Consider the following 19,278-nt stretch of genomic DNA (forward strand, 5'->3'; position numbering starts at 1 on the left):
GGGGAATGGCGGGCGGCCATTGGGGCAGTCGGCCGTCCGTCAAGGCTCGAGGCGGAAACGACCCGTGGAGACGGGGGAGGGGAGAGAAGGCGGGACCATATCCCCGAGCGTAGGCCAGTGAGCGGACGGCTCGCCTGCGGGCGGCTCTGCGGGAGAAGCCATCTTGAGAGTGGGTACGTGGCGAGTCAGGCGGCGGGAAGCGTGCTTTCCCCCAGGCGGCCGCCATCTTGCAAACGGGCAGGGGTCGTCCACGGGCGTGAGGGTAGAGGGCGGTGCGTCGCCATCTTGGGGTCGGGCAGGGAACCTGCGGGTTCCATCTTGCTTTTGGGCACGTGGCCGAGAGGGCTGCTCGCGGCTGAGCCCTTGCTCGCGGGGAAGCGGCTCGCGGGGCGGTGGAGGCGGCCGAGCGCCGCCCGGGCTGGGCCGCGGCTCCGTTTGCGCTGCTGACCTCGGTGCTCAGGGGTCGCCCCGGGGCCGGGCACTTGCAGGGAGGGGAGCATCTCCGTCCCTGCGGCCAGGGGACGTCCACGCCGCGCAGGGGTGCAGGCCTCGGGGGGCCCGAGCGCAGGACACCCCTGCACGTCGGCGCCGCGGGCGGTGCCAAGGTCCTGGGGCCGCCGCTCCCTGCACCGAGGCCTCCCGGCCGGGCCCAAACCTCGCCGCGCCGAGCGCATCTGGAGCCCAGGGTCGCTAACCGGGAATGTCCCGGAGGATCCGGGGGATCTGCTCCCCCCCCCCACGGGCTCCCCTGGGAGCTGGCTTGCGGGGCCGCCAGCAGCACCGCCCGTCTTCCTTCTCTAGGGCACGGGGGCCGGGGAGCGACTGGACTCAGAGTCGTGTTAAAACCCACTTGGAGGAAGCCCGAGGCCACCTTGCAGCCCGGCAGGCCCCTCGCCCCGGGCGCCCTGATGTACGGGTCCTGCGCCGCTGCCCCAGGGCCTTTGCCAAAGTTCCCCTAGCAGGAGCCGCCGCCCCCCCCCCCATTGAGGATGAGCCCTCTCGCAACGCGCCGGGCTTCCCGACGGAAACTCGAACTCAGGCCAGGGTTAGGGCGGCCGGACGGCTGCAGAGGGAGGCCCACGGGCGTCAGGCCGCCCCTGGGTGGGCCTGGAACGCCGAGGTGACACGGCTGGGGGCGCGGGTGCGAACCCACACTGACGACCAGGGTCGGGAATCCAGGGGCTGGGAGGCGTGTGGCACAGGTGTGTCCCCCTGCCCCGTAGGAAGGGATGCCTGGTGCCCGGGCGGGGCGGGGGGCTCGGGGTCCCCACACTCGGTGCCCGCTCGGGCGAGTCGGATGGGTGCCCCCCCCACTGCAGGAGCCGCCCGGCCTCCCCCCCCCCAGCCTTGCCCGCCAGCTGCTTCCCTCATTAATGATTTAGGGCGACGGTGGATGTGGGATCACCTTGTGTTCCTTGGCTCCTCTGCAGGGCAGGAGCCGGGGAGGGAGGAGCCGGCCTGGGGCGCGGAGGGTGGGGAGGGCCTGCATCTCCGGGGAACAGGGGGCCTGCTCGGCCCCATTCCTCTTTTCAGATCAGATGGGGGTGGGGGGGTGCAGTGCCTCAGTTTACTCCTTTGTGGAAACCAAGAGGCAGGACCCGGCCAGTCCTCCTGCGGGCTTTCCCCTGTTTCACTTGGAAACAGTTAATAGTTTCAGAATATTTATTCCCGTGTTTGTTTACTGGCGCCTGGATTATGAAGGCGGTTGGGTGGGGGGCAGGGCAGGGGACAGGGTGTGGGCTGGGGGATCAAACCGGCTGCCCCGGGCTGCAGCCCCACCCCTGCCCCCGTGGGTGGCCTGGAGCCTCGCCTGGACCCCGGGGAGCTGGGAGGCGCCACCGGAATGCCTTACTGGGCCCGATGATGGCCCTGGGCTGGGGTCCTGCGCCCCAGGCCCCAGGCTGCCGGCCCATCCTCCTCCTCCATCTCGGCCTCTTCCTCCCCGTCCCCTGCCAGGCCCCGTGCAGGCCCCAGCCCCAGGGGGACCCCATCCCTGCGAGTCCTTCCCTCGGATCGTCCGGGACGCCTCTCGGTCTCCTCCCAGATGCAGCCCGTCCCTGCCGCCCAGGGGCCTGAGCTCCGCTGGCCACCTCCCGCACCCTTTCCTGTCGCAACTATTTAATCCTCCGCTAGGAAATACTTTCATTTCCTTTCCCCAAACACAGAGGTCGGGGAGCGGCCTGAGCGTCTCAGCCAATACGAGGCGGGACCCAGGCGGCTCCCCCTGGGGAGTGGGTGCTGCAGAGGGGTCCTCCGCGGGGTCCGCCTGGAGCCCCCCGACGCAGCGGCTGCGCTCCTCAGGGTGTGCCCCACGCTGCCCGCAGCCTCAGGCCTTGACCAAAAAGTGCAAGGACCCATGTCCTCCAGCAGGTAAACGGAGACACATATGTCCCCCATGCACGGACACGTCCCCGGCCTCGAGCAGGAGCGAGGCGCCCACGCCACCCCAGGGATGGACCCCGGCCCACAATGCTCAGGGAGGGAACCAGACGCTGGAGGCCCCACGGGGTGAAGACCACACGTGTGACACGTGCAGGGGCTCAGGGGGCTGGGCAGGGGCGGGGGGTGACGGCTGGCGGCCAGGATTTCTTTCCCGGTGTTGAGACGACACATCGCCCCTGATTGTGCCGACGGGTGCACACTCCGGAAAGCCAGGGGAGCGCAGGCCGGCCGGCGAGCAGCGAGGGTGCGAGTCTCGGGTAATAAAGCTGCTTTTCAGAAACCCTGCGTGTGAAGCTCAAGGGCCGTGGGGGGGGGGGGTGAGCCCGCGGGACGGTGTGGTGTCCCCTCACGGGGTTGCCTGCGTCCCGTCCCGTCCCCGTCCCCGCGACACCGGCCGAGCACCCCGGTATGTGCCCAGGACAAATGCGTTCAGACCAGTGACCAGCTGCGACCAGAGCCCCGGGCAGCGCTCGGTGAGCAGCAAGTGGCTTAGCAGGCGGCGCCCAGGGGCGCTCGGGCCATCGGCCTCGGAGGCTTTGGGACCCGCACGCTTCGCTCTCCCTAAGGTGGAGCTCGGGGAAAACTCGACGGAGAAAATCCCGTGGGCTCGCTGTTGGCACGCGCGTGGCCCGCGGTCCCCGATGGCCGAGCCACAGCCTGTCCCCTGCCCACCGTCTCGAGCGTCTCCATGTAAAGACGCCCCGTGTGGCTCACGTTACTGATTCCTGGGCGTCCAGCCCCAGGCAGCAGCACCGAGGGACAAAGTGCCCCCAACACATGCGTCTTCCCCAAAAGGCGCATCGCGGCTGTCACGAGGCCCGGAGCCCTAGGGGTCACCGTGAAGCACGATCGCCCACAGACACGCGAAACACTCAGCCTCCGGAAGCCTCGGGAGGGGCTGCTCCGCCCCAGAGCTCCGTCGTGGGGTGGCTGCTTCGGCTCAGGTCACGGTCCCGGGGTCCCGGGGTCCTGGGGTTGAGCCCCACGTCAGGCTCCTGGCTCAGCTCGCTCTCCTCCTCTCTCAGAGAAGTAGATAAATAGAATTTTTAAAAACGGAAAGGAGGAAGGAAGAGCCCTCCTCTGCCCCCGGGGCTGACACGGGGCGGCCGGGCCGGGCCTCCCCCCGCTGACGCTGCCCAGGGAGCGCCCGGAGTGACCACAAACCCGCCAGGAAGATCGAGTGACAGTGACCCGGACAAACGTTCCAGGGGATCTTAGAGATCCGTCTGCGGATACCCGCGCACGAGCTCCAGGGCGGGGGCGACTTCGCAAACCCACAATCCTGAAGAACGGGGCCCGGGTTTGACCCGCAGCACCCGGCAAGCTGGTCGCCGGCCCCACGGGGTGTGTCGTGCTGACCATGGCGGGGTGCACGCTGACTCGGCAGCCGTAGGCTCTGGAGGCCGCACGGTCACCAGGGGAGGGCGCGGCCTTGGGGTCCCCGTCGCTGGACATCGTCCCGAGGGGCTGAGTGGAAGGAACAGCATCAGAGGCAGAGGGAACGGCAGCCTCGGGCCGTACAGGGTCCCAGAGGCAGGCGAGGGCGGCCTGGGCTAGATGGGGGGGGGAGGGGCGGCCGCACGGGGAGGGAAGCACGCGGACGGTGGTCCACGGCCACCACGACTCCCGCGCGGGGGCCGTCCCCCTGAAGACCCCCTGAGCGGGCGGACCAGGAGAACACAGAGCCCTGGGAGGCCGTGGGAGGACGAGAGAAGCGCAAGGGTCGGGTACGGCCTGGGTCAGGAGGGGTCGCCCTTGGGGGCGGCGGGCAGGGGGTCCCTGGGTCTGTTGGGGATGCGCCCGTGGAGACACAGAGACCGCAGTTCGCCAGTCGTATCGGCTCTAGTCCATCCCCAAGGTGTGCAGCGTCCCAGGGGTCAATTCCAGAAGGTTCCATCGGGTCCCCTCATGGTGCGGGGTGGGGACTGCAGCAGCCTGGGGTTGGGGGGACACAACCAGCCCGTGACAGACGCCGGGGAGGGGAGTCCTGGGTCCCGGGGGGCGCTCTGTGCTTCACCTTTAAGGAACCTCGGAGGACGTTCCCCGCGGCCCTGTCCGGGGCTCCCGTCCTCCACGCCTGGCGTTCCTGCTGCCGCCCCCTCGGCGCCCGTGTCCCCCTGTCCCAGGGCCCCCCTCGCGGCACCCAGGCCTGGGCTGGGCTGTCTCTGTCAAGGTGAGGATGGCGGAGCCGCAGGCTGGAGACTTGGCGCCTGCGTGGGATGTCGGCCGGGCCGCAGGACGTGGACGACGCACGGAGCCAGGGCAGCGACCCTTGGCAGCTGTGACGGCCCCACAGGAAGTGGCCGCCGCGACACAGAGGCAGGAAGGGGGGTGCACGGGGAGGCGCGGAGGGCTGCGGTGGGGGAGGTCCTGCCCCCAGGTGTGTCCACATCCTGACCTCCAGCGCCCGTCACCGCGACCTTATTTGGAAGTGGGTCAGACCGAGGTCCCGCCGAGCGGGGTGGCCCCGAGGATGGCTGGCGACCTCGTGAGGCGACTGTGGACCCAGAGGCCGGGAGAAGCACGGGCTGACGTGGCGCAGATGGGGGGAGCAGCCGCGAGCCCGGCCCGAGGGCACCAGGGCACCGGCCCACTGCCCGCCCCACCCCAGGAAGGAGCCCGGCCTCCTGCCCCGACCCGAAGACGTGTGTCGTCGCTCCCTGGAAACGCGGGGACCACGCTACGCCCACGGGACTGCGGGGCTGGGCAGGCGGACGGCGGCCCTGACGTGACAGGGGAGCCGCCTGCTTCCGCGGCCCCTGCAAAATTCATGAAAAGGAAGATGTCTCGATCCCGCGGAGGGAACGTGAGCCGGGCGGTAAGCGATCCCGCGCCACCTGTTCACCCGCCAGCCGCCTGTCCGCAGGGTCACGGGCACCCGGGGGACCACAGCCCTGCCACCCGCTCCCTGGGGAGCAGCCCCCGGCCCCGCTGTGGCCCTCCGCGGCTTCATCACCCTGCCCCTGAAAGGGCCCCCTGACCCCCCTGGCTGGCGTGGATGCGCCCCTGCCGTGGACGGGGTGGGTGCTGCTCAGCCCCCCCACCGTGTTCTCTGCGGTCACGCTGCCTCCGTGTCAGGGACGTGCGACCCTGGCAAGAAGCTACTTCTGGGGGCGCCCTGGGGGGCTCCGTGGTGGAGCAGCCGCCTTGGGCCCAGGTTGTGACCCTGGGGTCCCGGGATCGAGTCCCGCGTCGGGCTCCCCGCACGGAGCCTGCTTCTCCCTCTGCCTGTGTCTCTGCCTCGCTCTGTGTCTCTCAGGAATAAATAAAATATTTAAAAAAAAAAAAAAAGCTACTTCTGGAAGGATCCAGGCACAGAGAAGGGAGCATCCCCCCCACCCCCGCCAGCCCGCGGGATTCTGGGGCAGAAGGCACAGTGGCCTCGAGCCTCATAACAGGTAACGTATGAAACCCGAGACCGTAAGCCTCTTGCTGGTGACATCGCGGCATCAATAGTTTATAGCGGGAAACAGATACCTGATCCCTGGCCGTGGGCAGCAGCTCCCCTGGCCCCGGGCCCCCACCTGGCCCCCCTCTGGGTCCCCGGCCTGCGGGCAGCGGATGCACAGGCCTCGCTCCCTGGGGGGAGAGATGCTGCATCCCCAGCTGCTGTGGCTCCACAGGGCTGAGGGGTGGCGGCTGCTTGGGCGCTCCTCCCAGGGGGCGAGTGCTCAAGGCTGCCTGGGTGGGGCACAGCGGGGAGGGAAGGGGAGGGCAGGGCCACCGCTGGCCCCAGACTCCTGTGCGGCTCTAAATAGGTGTTTCTGCACCGAGGTTGAACGAGGGACCAGCGAGCTCATGGAAGGACGCCCACAGGGGGAAGCTACGTGGACCCCGGTGCACAGGCCCCGCCACCCCCCGGGGCAGGTGACTCGCAGGGGATCCAAGGCCGGAGTCGCCCACCCTGCGGGATGTGGGAAGAGCAGCAGCTGCGCCCCTGGAGGCCGAGGCCGGAGGCATGTGCGTCCCTGCACATGCGTGTCTAGGTCCCTGGGGGGGGCTCCCCGTCCTTCCTGGGGTGTTCCCCTGTTTTCTCCAGGGTTAGATGCTCCCTGTGCAGGTTAGACGTGGGGAAGAGCAGGAGCGGCCGGCACGTGTGTCCTCGGAGGCCGTGGGCGCTTCCCGTGCACCCACCCAGCTGGCCGGGCCCAGGCTCCCACCCGGAGCCGGTTACAGTCAGCATCTGGGGGTCTCGGGGGATGGAGGGACGGAGCCCCGCGCCCCCAGCCCGCCGCTCACACCCGTGCTCTCCCGCAGACAACTACGTCTTTAAGTAAAAGTTTGCGTTTTGGAACTTTTTTTTTTAAGATTTTATTTATTTATCCATGAGAGACACAGAGAGAGAGACAGAGACCCAGGCAGAGGGAGAAGCAGGCTCCACGCAGGGAGCCCGATGTGGGACTCGATCCCGGGTACCCGGGATCACGCCCTGGGCCGAAGGCGGCGCTAACCGCTGAGCCCCCCGGGCGTCCCTGCGTCCTGGAACTTTATTCCGCTCACCAAGGGGACACATGTTTCGTCGATCAGAAGGATCTCCTCCGTTCTCCCTTCTGCGCATCGCGTGTCCTGAAACTTCCTGGATGACGCCAACAATCCTTCTGAAACGTCATTTTTTTAAGGAAATCGTGGCACAATACACGTCGCATAGAGTTTATCCCCTTCACCATCTCTACACGCGCTCAGGCTGTCGTGTAAGGGGCCCCACCATCCGTCTCCAGAACCTTCCGTCTCCCCGCTCGGAGGCTCCAGGAGACGTGTATGTCGTGGGGTGTGACAGCCGTGCCTCCCCCCGCCAGCCCACACTTCCCACTGCGGCCGCTCACACGTGCCGGCCTACCTGGCCTCTCGCACCCGCTCACGACTGGCTGGGTGGCAGGCGGCCCTAAGTGGGCGCCGCTCAGCGCACACGCATCTCCACTGGGCCTGGCCCCGCATTCTGCAGGGCCCGGCACCTCGGCCGCTCCCTCCCACTGGCCCAACAGCCAAGAGCCTTCCTATCTGAACAGCAAAGCTCAGCAAACAAGAAGAACCCAGGACTGAGCTGACAGTCTCTTTCCCTAAAATCCGATGTCCTTATGTTTTTAAAAGATTGTGTGTGCATATTTATTTATTTGAAAGACGAGACAGAGAGAGCACGAGCAGGGGCAGAGGCAGAGATAGAAGCAGACGCCCCCCTGAGCAGGGAGCCTGACGTGGGACTGGACCCCAGGACCCTGGAATCATGACCTGAGCTGAAGGTGGACACACAACCGACAGAGCCCCCAGATGCCCCATCCTTATTTTTTTTTAATTTTTATTTATTTATGATAGTCACAGAGAGAGAGAGAGAGAGAGAGGCAGAGACACAGGCAGAGGGAGAAGAAGGCTCCATGCACCGGGAGCCCGAATTGGGATTCGATCCTGGGACTCCAGGATCGCACCCTGGGCCAAAGGCAGGCGCTAACCCTTGCGCCACCCAGGGATCCCCCCCATCCTTATTTTTTAAGGAAAGCTATATTTCATCTCCTGTCCCAAGCATCTCTGTCCAGTTGACCTGGTTTTTTTATTTTTTTAAGATTTTGTTTATTTAATTTTTAATTTTTTTATTTTTTTAAAGATTTTTTATTTATTTATTCATGATAGATACAGAGAGAGAGAGGGGCAGAGACACAGGAGGCGGGAGAAGCAGGCTCCATGCAGGGAGCCGATGCAGGACTCGATCCCAGGACTCCAGGATCACGCCCTGGGCCAAAGGCGGAGCTAAACCGCTGAGCCACCCAGGGATCCCCTCCATCTGGTTTAAAATCCTAGACATTCTCCTGGTGGAAAATTCTAGAATCAAGTGGGCAGGTGCAGACCCTGTCAGCTTCTATCTCCCCTTGTTTTCTTGGAGATTTCCTTTTTGCTGAAGATAAAATAGGTCCCAACAGTAAAAACGAACGTACTGAGATGTTTGTGTTTATCTCCAGAGCACAGCGTCTGGCCTCTGGAATGTTCTTGTGTCATTTCCAGATATTGTGCGGGGTTCCGGCGGGGCGGCGGGGCCGGGTCGCCACCAGGCCAAGGCTTCCGAGACACGGTTTTCGAAATGCCCGTAGGTCTCCAACAACCTGTAAATTCTTGGTTATTTCTTCCTGTGAGACTCATCTCTGGAACCTTCCGCGGGGGCTCGATTTCCCCGGGACCGCGCAGAATTCAAGCCTCGAGGATCCCTGCCCAGGCCCCGTCCCCGCAGAGAGGCCCGACGCGGCCCCCACATGGCTGCTTCTCGAGGACTGGGGGGGGGGGCAGTTCTGATGGGTGTTGGGTGTTTCCTTAATCATTTTCTTTGCTCTGCCAGGGCCTGGGAGGGCCTGGGGGGCCTGGGGGGAGCCTGAGGGGAGACGCGCATGCCTGGCATTCCTCCTCTGGCCACAGTTTGTTTGTTTGTTTTAAATTAGAGCCGCCAGGCCAGGAATTCCGTTTTCCTTCGGGATTCCGGGATTCTGCGGGGACTTGAGCGCAGCCCTAGGACCACCAGCAGAACATTCCAGCACCCTGCGGGCTGCATCCCCTCGCCCCCCCCCAGGAGCCCTTTTCCTTGGAGAGCTCGGCTGGCCCCAGGTCCCCTTGCAGGGCCTCGCCGCTGCCCTCCCCTCTGGGCCGCCTGCAGGCCAGACTGGGGGGAGGGGAGGGACACGGCGTGGACGCCAGGCTCCCGGGCGAGGAAACCGAGGCAGGCACTGAGCCCCCCCCACCCCCTGGTCTGGAGGCCGCTACAAGGCCGCACAGCAGCGGTGTCTTTCCAGAAGGTCTGCACAGTTCAAGTGAAGAGGTGAAGCAGGTTCCTGACCTCACACCCAGGGACCTGGCGTCCCCGGGGACAGCCCTCGAGTCACGGGGTGGGAGGCTGCAAAGCAAAGGCAGCAGCAGGTGGCGGGTGCGGGCAGGTTGGGCAGGGCCTTGTCGCGGGTCCTGGAGGGCAGCTTGTGACGAGCCGATAGTTTGCTGCAGATCCTCCCGCGGGGGCGACTGGCTCAGCCCTGGGCCTGCCGCCCCCCGGCTCTGACCCCACGCCGCTCTCGGCGCCGTCCTGAGGCCCCGCGGCCCCCGCTGGGAACGGAGCGCCCGTGTCTCTGTCCCCAGCGCTGGTAGCGGGCGCCTCGTGGCCACGGGGGAAGCGGCCCGGGGAGGCCCCGGCTGTGCTCTGGGAGGGGGCCTGAGAGCGCCCGGGGAGGATCTGGGGGTGATGGTAGAGCCGTTTGGTTGCCCAGACCCTGCTGGTGTCTCTGACCCTGGGCATGGGTCACCTCCCGCAGAGTTCAGGGGCCGGGTCCCCGGAGATCCCCTGACCTGGGGTCCTGCTGTTGGCCAGTCAGGGTCCCGAGCCCTCACTGTGTGACCCCGACCACCTCCTGGAAAGAGAATTAGGGCAAAAACAGGTAACATCCATCAGGCCTCCAGACCTCAGCGGAGGTTCTGGAGATGAGATTGTTCTTGGGAAATCAGAGAATTGGGTCCTGGTTTAGGCGCCCAGTAGGTGCTCATGCTCTTGATGCGGGGGCGGGGGGGCCCTGGGCCCCCACCTGGGAGGAACGCTGCTGTCAGCTGGATTCCTGTGTTTGCCCAGATTGAGGAGAAATCTGCATAATGTAGAATGAACCTTTTTTTTTTTTTAAGATTTTATTTATTTATTCATGAGAGACCGAGAGCGAGAGGCAGAGACACAGGCAGAGGGAGAAGCAGCCTCCCTGTAGGGAGCCCAATGCAGGACTCGATCCCAGGACCCTGGGGTCACACCCTGGGTCGAAGGCAGACGCTCAACTGCTGAGCCACCAGGGATCCCAGAATTAACCATTTTAAGTGAACAATTCAGTGGCATTTGTTACATTGAGTGTATTGTGCAACCATGCCTTCTATTTAGTTCTGGAACATTCCATCGCCCCCTCCCTGTGCGTGGACGAGCCCATCCTGCACGTGTCACACACGTGGACTCACACCCGTGGGGCCTCCTGTGTCTGGTTCCCTCCCTGAGTGTCGTGGGCCGGGGTCCGTCCCTGGGGTGGTGCATGGGGGCCTCGCCCCCGTTGGCGGCCCAGGGACTCTCCCGCGTGTGGGGGACACGTCGTGTGCATCCGTCCAGCTGCGGGTGAGCGCCGGGTGTTTGCACCCTCTGGACGGTGGCAGCGCCGTGCCGACCCAGGAGCGGCTGTTTTGTGTCCTGCAGCTCTGCTGTCTTCCCACCGACGAGGGGCTCCCTCCTGCGGACGCAGCGCAGCCTGGGTCAGGCCCGGGCCCTCCTGCGGGGACCGTCAGGGCGTCCCCCGCACACGTCAGACCGCACGGTGTGTTTTCATCACTGGAGAGCCGGGTGCCCAGGGGCGAAACTGGGAAAGTTGGACAAGTTTGGGCAGCCTCGTGCTGAGTTGCCACCTTGGACTCCGTGGGCCGGAAAAACCTGCCCAGGCCGCGTGCTGCGGCCCATCCTGAGTCCGAGGCTCGGGTCCCCAGGCCGGGGAGCCAGGGCCTGTGGCCGCTCATCAGTAGTTGCCCCTGGTGGCTTCTTTCCAGTGTGTCCTGCCTGGAGTAGGGGGGAAATGGAAGGGAGGGGAGGGGAGGGGCAGGGTGGGGAGGGGAGGAGAGGAGTGGAGGGGGAGGAGGGGAGGAGGACAGAGAGGGAGGATGCTGGGAGGAGGGAGGGGGGAGCAGAAGGGGAGGGAAGGTGGGAAGGGAGGGAGGAGGGGAGGGCGGTGCTGGGTGCCCCCTCCCTGCCGGCAGAAGCCCAGGCGGCCTCTCTCACCCCACCCCTGTCCCCACAGCAGGGAGGCTGAGGCTCAGAGTCAGAGTCACTGACTCACTCTCAGGGGCGGTGGGGTCTGAACAACCTGTGTCTGCCCCTGGGCTTGGCCCTTCCGTGACTGTCCAGGCTCAGCAGGGGGTCTGTAGGGCCGGGGCCCCCTCTGGGCCATGCAGGGACGGTGGCTCCGTGTCCGTGACATTCGTGTGAACCCACAGGGTGTGCAGCAGCAACGGTGAGCCCTGGTCACCTGCAGGCTGTGATTGGTAACGTCTGGATGTCGGTCGTCAGTTGTCCCGAAGGCAGCAGGCCAGGTCGGACGGAGACCCGGGGAGGGAACGGGGAGGGGGGGAGCTCTCTGCAGCTCCCGCTCTAGCTTCCTGTGTCCCTAGAAATGTGCTCAAAAGATGACGTCCAGGGGCCACCGCAGGCTCGGTCAGTGCAGCGCCTGACCCTTGATCTCGGGGCCGTGGGCTCGAGCCCCGTGTTGGGGGTAGAGATTAAAAAACTAAAATCTTTTAAAAAAATAAAGTCTAGGGCAGCCCGGATGGCTCAGCGGTTTGGTGCCACCTTCAGCCTGGGGCCTGGTCCTGGAGACCCGAGATCGAGTCCCCCGTGGGGCTCCCTGCATGGAGCCTGCTTCTCCCTCTGCCTGGGTCTCTGCCTCTCTCTCTCTCTCTCTGTGTGTCTTTCATAAGTAAATAAAATATTCAAAAAAAAAGTCTATTTTTAAAAAAGGGGGTACTGAGAAGCAGGGCTCTCCTAAGGCTCAGTCTGGATGTGGCACCTGATTAGGAGACGGGCAGAGGGACGCCCGGCGGGTGGTCAGGGGGAGCATGTGCCCTCGGCTCGGGTCCTGATCTCCGGGCCCGGGGTCCAGCCCGCGGCGGGCTCCTCGCTCAGCGCGGAGGTGCCTGCGTCTCCCTCTGCCCCCCCCATCCCGTGCTCTCTCTCAAATTATAAAATATTTTAAAAATGGGCAGAAGAACAAAGAGACGTTTCTCACATGGTGGCCACAGACGCGTGGAAGGATGCTCCGCGTCCCTCGGCGGCCGGGCAGCGCGGGTCAGAGCCACGGGCGGTCCACCTCCCACCTGCCGGGGCCGGGACGCAGGTGGCGGCGAGGAGGCCGGGGGGCGCGCAGGCCGGGCCGCGGGGCGCAGGGCGGGGGTGCCTCAACCAGGTGGCCCAGGCGCCCCTCGGCCTGGCAACGGCGCTGCCGGCGTCACCCCAAAGGACACGGGGACCCGAGCGGCAGCCGCCCGTGGAGGAGCCTTGGCGCCCTGCAACCTCGCTGGACTAAGACGTGCCCCGTGGCCACGGTGGGTATGGCTCAGCCTCCGGCGGGGAGGAAGGCTCGCGTGGGCAGGCGGGGCCCGGGGCACGACGCTGGGGGGCGACAGAGAAAGGCCAGCACCATGCGGTCGCCGCAGGCGGAGCAGATGGACAACTCGGGCTCACGAGGGAAGGGAGGGGAAACCAAACAGGGTGAGATCAGCCACGGAGACAAACCCTAAGAGGCTCTCGGTCATAGGAAGCAGCCTGCGGGTCTCCGGGGTCGGGGTCGGGGCTGGGGGGGAAGGCCAGCTCTCCGAGGAGCAGGGAGCCCGATGGACGGCCGTGGGGCCCGGACCTCAGGACCCCGGATCAAGACCTGAGCTGAAGGCAGACGCTTCACCGACGGAGCCCCCAGGCGCCCCAACAATACACTCTCTTTAAAAGGTTTTATTTTTGAGTCATCTCTACAGCCGAGCTGGGGCTTGAGCTCATGACGCTGAGATGAGGAGTCGCGACTCCCCCGCCGGGCGCCCCAAGACGTGCTTCTCAGTTATGTACAAAAAGATAAATAGCACGAGCCAGTGGCCTCTAGTGCATTTATCCATCACCGCTCTTAGCTTCAGAACATCTCATCCCCCTAAAAAGCAACCCGGACCCATCAGCCCCTCTCTGTGCGTGGACGAGCCCGTCCTGCACGTGTCACATGCGTGGGCTCATGCCCCGTGGAGCCTGCTGTGTCCAGTTCCCTCCCCGAGCGTTGGGGGCTCGGGGTCCGTCCCCGGGGCGGGTGGGGGCCTCGCTCCTGCCGGCGGTCGGGGACGTGCCCGTGTGCTGTCCGTTGCCGGACACTCGGTCCGTTTCTACCTCCGTCGCTGCTGTGAGCAGCCAGTGCAGGTGTTCTCGCGGCTGCCCGCGTCCTGGGGGCACGTGCAAGACCCCGAACAGTCCACGTGCCGGGGAGGCTGGGAGCCAGCGCCTGCCGTGCCCACCCGGGCACCTGCCAGCCCCGCGACCCCGGGGCAGGAGCCAGTCCTGGGGCCCCTGTGGGTGGCCAGGCCCGCATTCTGCGCCGTGTGGTCACACAAATGACTGGTGAGCCGACGTGCACGGGACGTAAACAGGGGCCTCCCTGTCCCCAGCCTTTTCCGTGCAACTTGGCGGGAAACGAGGTTTTGGGCCTTCAAATGGGGGCTTGGTGCGGCGCCTGCAGCTCTGCGGGAGGCCAGGCTAGCCCCAGGAGCACCCCTGGCGGCAGGAGCGGCTTTGGGCAACCTTCACGTTCCCCCCGCCCCCCGCGCCGTGGATGCAGCCAAGCTCACTTCCCCTGCCCTCCGCGTGGAAAACCCGCCGCCGCGGTTGGCAGGCCGGCGCCCCATGACTCATACGTTAGCTTCCTCGCCTGTAAGATTTATTTCTAATCAAAACATGCGATATTTTATTCTGAACAACTTGGTTTGTCCAAATAAGCCTTTAGGAAGGTCAGAGGGCAAAGCGCAGGTTAGGAGAGGCTCCCGGTGCGACATCCCACGAAGGGCTCCTGGACCTGCGGTCCCTAAAGTGGGCAAACTCACAGGGTCGGAGATAAACACGCGTTACCTGGGGCTGAGGAGGGCGATGGGTGACTGCCAACGGGGACGCCCTTTCTCCTGGGGCCCGGGTGTTCTGGGGTTGATGAGGTGACGTTTCCTCAACCTGGTGAGTGTCCGAGATGCCCCCAGACCGTACACGTCAGGGTGGGGAGCGCTCAGTTTGAATTTTACAGTTCCTTAAAGTGGGGGCCGTGAACGTGGCTGCCAACGGCATCGGTGGGCGGCTGGGTGGCCCTGCCCCAGGGCTGGTGGGTGTCTGGGGCCCCTGGACAGTCGGCACCACCGCCCCATGATTGCCCCCCACCCAGGGAGGTGCACAGCAGCCCAGCTGAGATCCAGACTCCACGGGGTTGAGGGGGGCGCTGAAGGGCATTTGTGGTGGGGCCACCTGGCGAGTGTGCAGCAGGTGCAAAGGCCCCGGGGTTGGCAGGGCTCTGCCTGGTTGGAGGGGTAATGGCGGGGAGGGGAGGGGGTTCTAGTGCGAAGGAGGGATAGTGGGGGCTGGTGGGGGGCCTGGCAGGAGCCCCTGGAGCCCCCCCGCCCCCCGTCCCCCCTTCTGAGCCCCTCCCCCGTTCCCCCAACCCTCTGCAGTCTGCACACGACCAAGACGCTCATCGGACCCCAAGCAGGAACAGGGTTCACGGAGGCGGGACGGGAAACAAAATTGTTCTGTTGGGAGTCTGGAAGAAAGTCACACCCGTACACCTGACATAACGCCGTGAGCGCTAACGCCTATTTTTCAATTTTGGGGACTTTTTTTTTTTTTTTTAATTTATGATAGTCACAGAGAGAGAGAGAGAGAGAGAGGCAGAGACACAGGCAGAGGGAGAAGCAGGCTCCATGCACCGGGAGCCCGATGTGGGATTCGATCCCCGAGTCTCCAGGATCGCGCCCTGGGTCAAAGGTAGGTGCCAAACCGCTGCGCCACCCAGGGATCCCCAGACTTTTTTTTTTTTTAATGACTTCAATGTTCTAGAAAAAAAATCCATGGAAAGGTTTTTGAATACAGAGAAACGTGAATAAAGGGCATGTTTTCCTCTGAAACACCCTGGTAAGGCCCCTCTGTCCGCCACCCTCCCCTCTTGGGTGTCTGCATTTTGTGGGGCTGGGACGCCCTAACCCCGGCTGGCCCTCGGGGCTGGCCTCCAGCGGCTCCTCTCCAGTCGGTCTGAGGAGCGGGACCTAGCAAGGGTCAGTAGGGCAGGTTCTCCCGGCGGCGGAGCGGCTGCAGCGCTGTCTGTGTCTTGCCGCCCTCTGGTGGCAGCGTGCACGACCTCCCTCCGCTTCAAACCAGGAAGTCGTGTGCAACTCCCGGGTCGTCCGGTGGGGGGGATTCATGTATTTACTTGGTCAATAGAAACAAGAGCTGAGAGCGGAGGTATTTCTCACCATGGATCGCACGCCAGGTGCCTGGTAACCCCCACCCCGGGCTGAGAGAAGACAGGCGCGGCGCCGGCGATCCCTCAGGGTTTCGTGGCAGAGTGGGGACTTGATCCCCGGGCTGTCAGCAGTGAAGGGAACCCCAGATATCCGGGTTGGGTCCCAGAACCAGCTGAGCCTGAAGCCGGCCCTACTTTGGCTTGTTAGTTATACAAAGCTGTGAATTCCTGTTTTGTCAAAGCCTCTGCGTTGAGTCGGCTTCAGTCTGTTTTTCTTGTGACCGGAGAGACCCTCGGCCGCTGGTGCAGCCCTCGCTGAGCAGCCGTGTGACCCTTGTGAGTCCCTTTGTGGCCCGGGGGTATCGGCGCGATTAGATGAGATACTGGCCTCAGCAAAGCTTAGATGTCAGGGATGAGGACCCCCCCCCCCGCCCCGCCCCAGTGCAGAAGGCTCCAGAGGCGCGCGTCGTTCCTGTCACTCGGAACGTTCCTCCCGTGGGAGGAAGCTTCCTGCGGTGACCTGGTCGTCGAGTGTCCTCGCACGGCCTGGCCAGGGCCTCCCGCACACGCACACACGCGGTCACGGGCCGACGTCGGCCCCCAAAGATGTCAGACTCCGGTCTTCCCGGGTGATCCTGTCGGGCCCTGCTTGCACCCAGGCGTCCCGCTGCTGGAACAGGGCGCCGTGGCGATCGGACGGCCAGGCCACGGCCCCGCTTGCTCCCTGCTGGGACGTCCCCGGGCGCCGGAAACCCCAGGGTCCGCCCGCATCACGGACCCGCACGCTGAGGAGCAGAAAGCCCGAGGCTGCCCACTCAGCGTGGCCTCACTTGAAGCAACGAGTCACGCCCGCAAGAGCTTCCACGGAAGGTCACAGGCTGAGGTTCGGGGTGGACGTGAATGTGGGGGCCCCTGTGAACCCGTGACAGCAGCCACCCTGCAGGCGGGGAGCGGGCAGCCTGCCCGTGGCCTCCGTTCATCTGGGCTTTGCTGTGAGTTGGGCTCCGTCTCCGCAGGCTCAGGGCGTGGGCCAGGGCCCAGCAGGGCTCCGGCTCCGTAAAACCCGATCCACCCTGGCCAGGGAACAGCGAATTCTTGAAACCAGCCAGAATCCCAGGTTTTTTGTTTTTTGTTTTTTTAGATTTTATTTATTTATTCATGAGAGACGGGGTGGGGGAGGTGCAGAGACCCAGGCAGAGGGAGAAGCAGGCTCCACGCAGGGAGCCAGACGTGGGACTTGATCCCGGGTCTCCAGGATCACACCTGGGCCAAAGGCAGGCGCTAAACTGCTGAGCCACCTGGGCTGCCCCAGAATCCCAGGTTTTAATAAAAAAAGGTCTTGGTCAGCCCCAGTGGTGCAGCATTTCTGGGTGAGCCCCCCCCCAGCTCCTGCTGTTAGTGACCCCCCTTGCCCGCGGCCGCACCCCCAGCTCAGATGGCAGACGGGCCTCCCTGTGATCTATGCCCGCTCATGGGCTTCACTTAACCGTCGGAGCTTTGGATGCTGGTGCAGTAGGGTCGCCTGTTTCTCAGGAGGGTCCCGGCGCCCCTCATCCCGGTGAGAAGGGCTTCCCTTGATCCCGGGCGTGCAGGTCACCTCCCGGTTTCTCCAGCTCACGCTGAGCTGCAGGTGCCTCCGGGTCGGAGGGTGGAGGACAGCGCGGGGTCACGTCCCTGCCGAGGCGGGCAGGCAGGGGGGCCGGGAAGTCGGGGGGCAGCGCCCCCCCCCGTCCCCTCTGTGCTGACTCCGGGCAGGCGTGCTGCTGGCGCGGCCGCAGGGACCCGAGCTCCCGCCGCTCCCAGGGCCCCCGCAGGTTTCCCGGTGCCCAGCGCGTCCTGCCTCCCGGAGCTGCACGCGGTCCTGCGGGAGGGAGGCGCTCGGAGGCCGCCTGGAGGAAACAGGGCCTCCTTGAGGGGTTCCCAAGGGCCTTGGCGTGCTTTCTAGAGAGTGAAGACTTTCTCTTTCACTTTTAAAAAATCTTGGTAAAATACATATAATACAAATTTTACCAGTTTAGCCCTCTCTAAGCTCACACTTCAGGGCACAGAGCACACTCACCCTGCCGTGCACCCACCCCCCACAATCTCCAGAGCCTTCCATCTCCCCACATGGAGACCCCGTCCCCAGGAAGCACTGACCACCCCCTGCTCCACCCTGGCTCCCACCACCTCCTCTCTGTCTCTGTGGACGGGACTCCTCTGGAGTGGGGTCCTGCAGGAGGTGTCCTTCTGGGTCTGGGTCCCCTCCCTGAGCCTGGTGTCCTCGGGGTCTGTTCATGCAGGGAAGGTGTCGAGGTCCCTTCCTCCCCGAGGCCGGGTCGTATCCCGAGTGTGGACAGACCTCACCGTGTGTGTACCCACTCTCCTGGATGGACACCTGGTGCTGCCTCTCCTGCTGAGCATCACTCGAGGTGCTGTGACTGGTGGGGGGGGGGTCCCTGATCCCAGTTCCCTTGGGCACAGACCCAGGAGTGGAATCACTGGGTCACATGGTTGTTCTGTGTTTAACTTGGTGCAGAACTGCTGTTGTTGCGTAAAGGTCAGTGAGTCGGGCTGCACTGTGCTCCTGTGACTGCGTCGTCTGCCCCCGTCCACATTCAGGGACCCCCACTGCTGGCCCTGGTCACCCTGGCAGGGGCATGGCGGGGGGGGTCATGCCCGTCTTCCCCCACCAGATGGCCCAGGGGTGCAGGAAACACTTGGCTCCTGGCTGGGGGAGCAGGACGTGTCTCTCCTGCTTGGGTACCACCGCGGGGTCGGGGCCGGCGGGCACCCGGCATCTGGAACCCACACGGCGCCTCAAATGACATGTCCCCAGGGGCTGCAGACCTCTGCCTAAGTGGTTCCCATGCCCCCGAATGAGCCCCCTGCGGACACACGGGGCACACGACACAGCCCGACAGGCGGCAGAGGGACTGGCGTGGAGCTGGGGGTGTGGTGGGCGGGTGTCGCATGACCCCCACCATAGGTGCCTGGGACCCCGGCCTGGGTGACGGGGTGTGGGGGCCCTGTGGGCGTGACTGCCGGCCCTTTCCCCCAGGCAACAGGGCCGGACCGCAAGGCCCCCTTTCAGCCTCCAGCGTGGGATCCCTGTGGTACCCTCAGGCCCGAGCAGAGCTCGGGGACAGAGGAGAGTGTGGGGGGCAGACCCAGAGGGAGGCGCGCTGGGAGGGGACATCATTGTGTCTCGGGGAAGCTTCGCGGGTCACAGTGCTGGGAGCGTCCTGGGCTCCGACCCCGAGACCACAAGGGCTGGTCCCACCATGGGACGGTCTCAATCCAGGGGCTGCCCCCAGGGGACATGGCCTGTCTGCAAAGAAGCGTGGCCGGGCTGGGGGAGTTACAGGGGAGCCCAGGCTTCTGCACCTCGGCTGGGTGCCTTGTATGTAGCCCGTGCAACAGTCCTGGGTGGCCCTGAGCAGACGCGAGGGCAGGGTAATTGAGAAGGAGACTTGCGTGGCAGGTGGAATAACGGCCCCAAAGGAGTCCCTGTCCTGGTGCCTGGAGCTGGGACGTGTTGCCTCCCACGGCAGAGGGGACCTGGGTCGAGGCCCTGAGGTGGGGTGACCCTGGGGTCCTGGGTATCCTCCCAAGAGGGAGGCAGGGGGGAGCCCCAGAAACGAGCAGACCCTGTGCTGCTGGTGGTGAGGACAGAGGAGGGGCCATAGGCCGGGGAGCGGGCGCCTCTGGAAGGTGGGGGGGCAGGAGGGGGTCTCCCTGGGGCCCCGGGGGAGACCAGCTCTGTCCACGCCTGGTTTTTAGGACTTCTGAGCCCAGAACCATGAAAGCATTGGTGTGAGTGGTGGGTCAGTGCGGCCTGGGGCCTCGCACATCC

At 65.0% G+C, this 19,278-nt stretch overlaps 1 protein-coding gene across 5 annotated transcripts; it reads left to right on the forward strand.

Annotated features, from left to right (window-relative positions):
• The first annotated feature begins 23 nt into the window (after nt 1-23).
• LOC112666159 (basic salivary proline-rich protein 2-like) lies at nt 24-8,371 on the forward strand. Of its 5 annotated transcripts, none has more exons than XR_004807319.2 (5): nt 24-173; nt 802-910; nt 2,371-5,260; nt 5,735-5,840; nt 6,217-8,371. XR_004807319.2 is itself a non-coding variant. In XM_025456649.3 (3 exons), the coding sequence occupies exon 1, from the start codon at nt 1,539-1,541 to the stop codon at nt 2,601-2,603; it is 1,065 nt and encodes a 354-aa protein (XP_025312434.3). In that variant the 5' UTR covers nt 919-1,538; the 3' UTR covers nt 2,604-5,260; nt 5,735-5,840; nt 6,201-8,371. The 5 variants fall into 5 exon arrangements, 2 of the variants coding, with proteins under 2 accessions (XP_025312434.3, XP_025312433.3); XR_004807318.2 differs by having other exon boundaries at nt 25-173; nt 2,368-5,260; XR_004807320.2 differs by lacking the exon at nt 802-910 and having other exon boundaries at nt 2,368-5,260.
• Nucleotides 8,372-19,278: the final 10,907 nt, after the last annotated feature.

Source organism: Canis lupus, chromosome 20 (assembly GCF_003254725.2).
Source record: "Canis lupus dingo isolate Sandy chromosome 20, ASM325472v2, whole genome shotgun sequence".
Classification (NCBI taxonomy): Eukaryota; Metazoa; Chordata; class Mammalia; order Carnivora; family Canidae; genus Canis; species Canis lupus.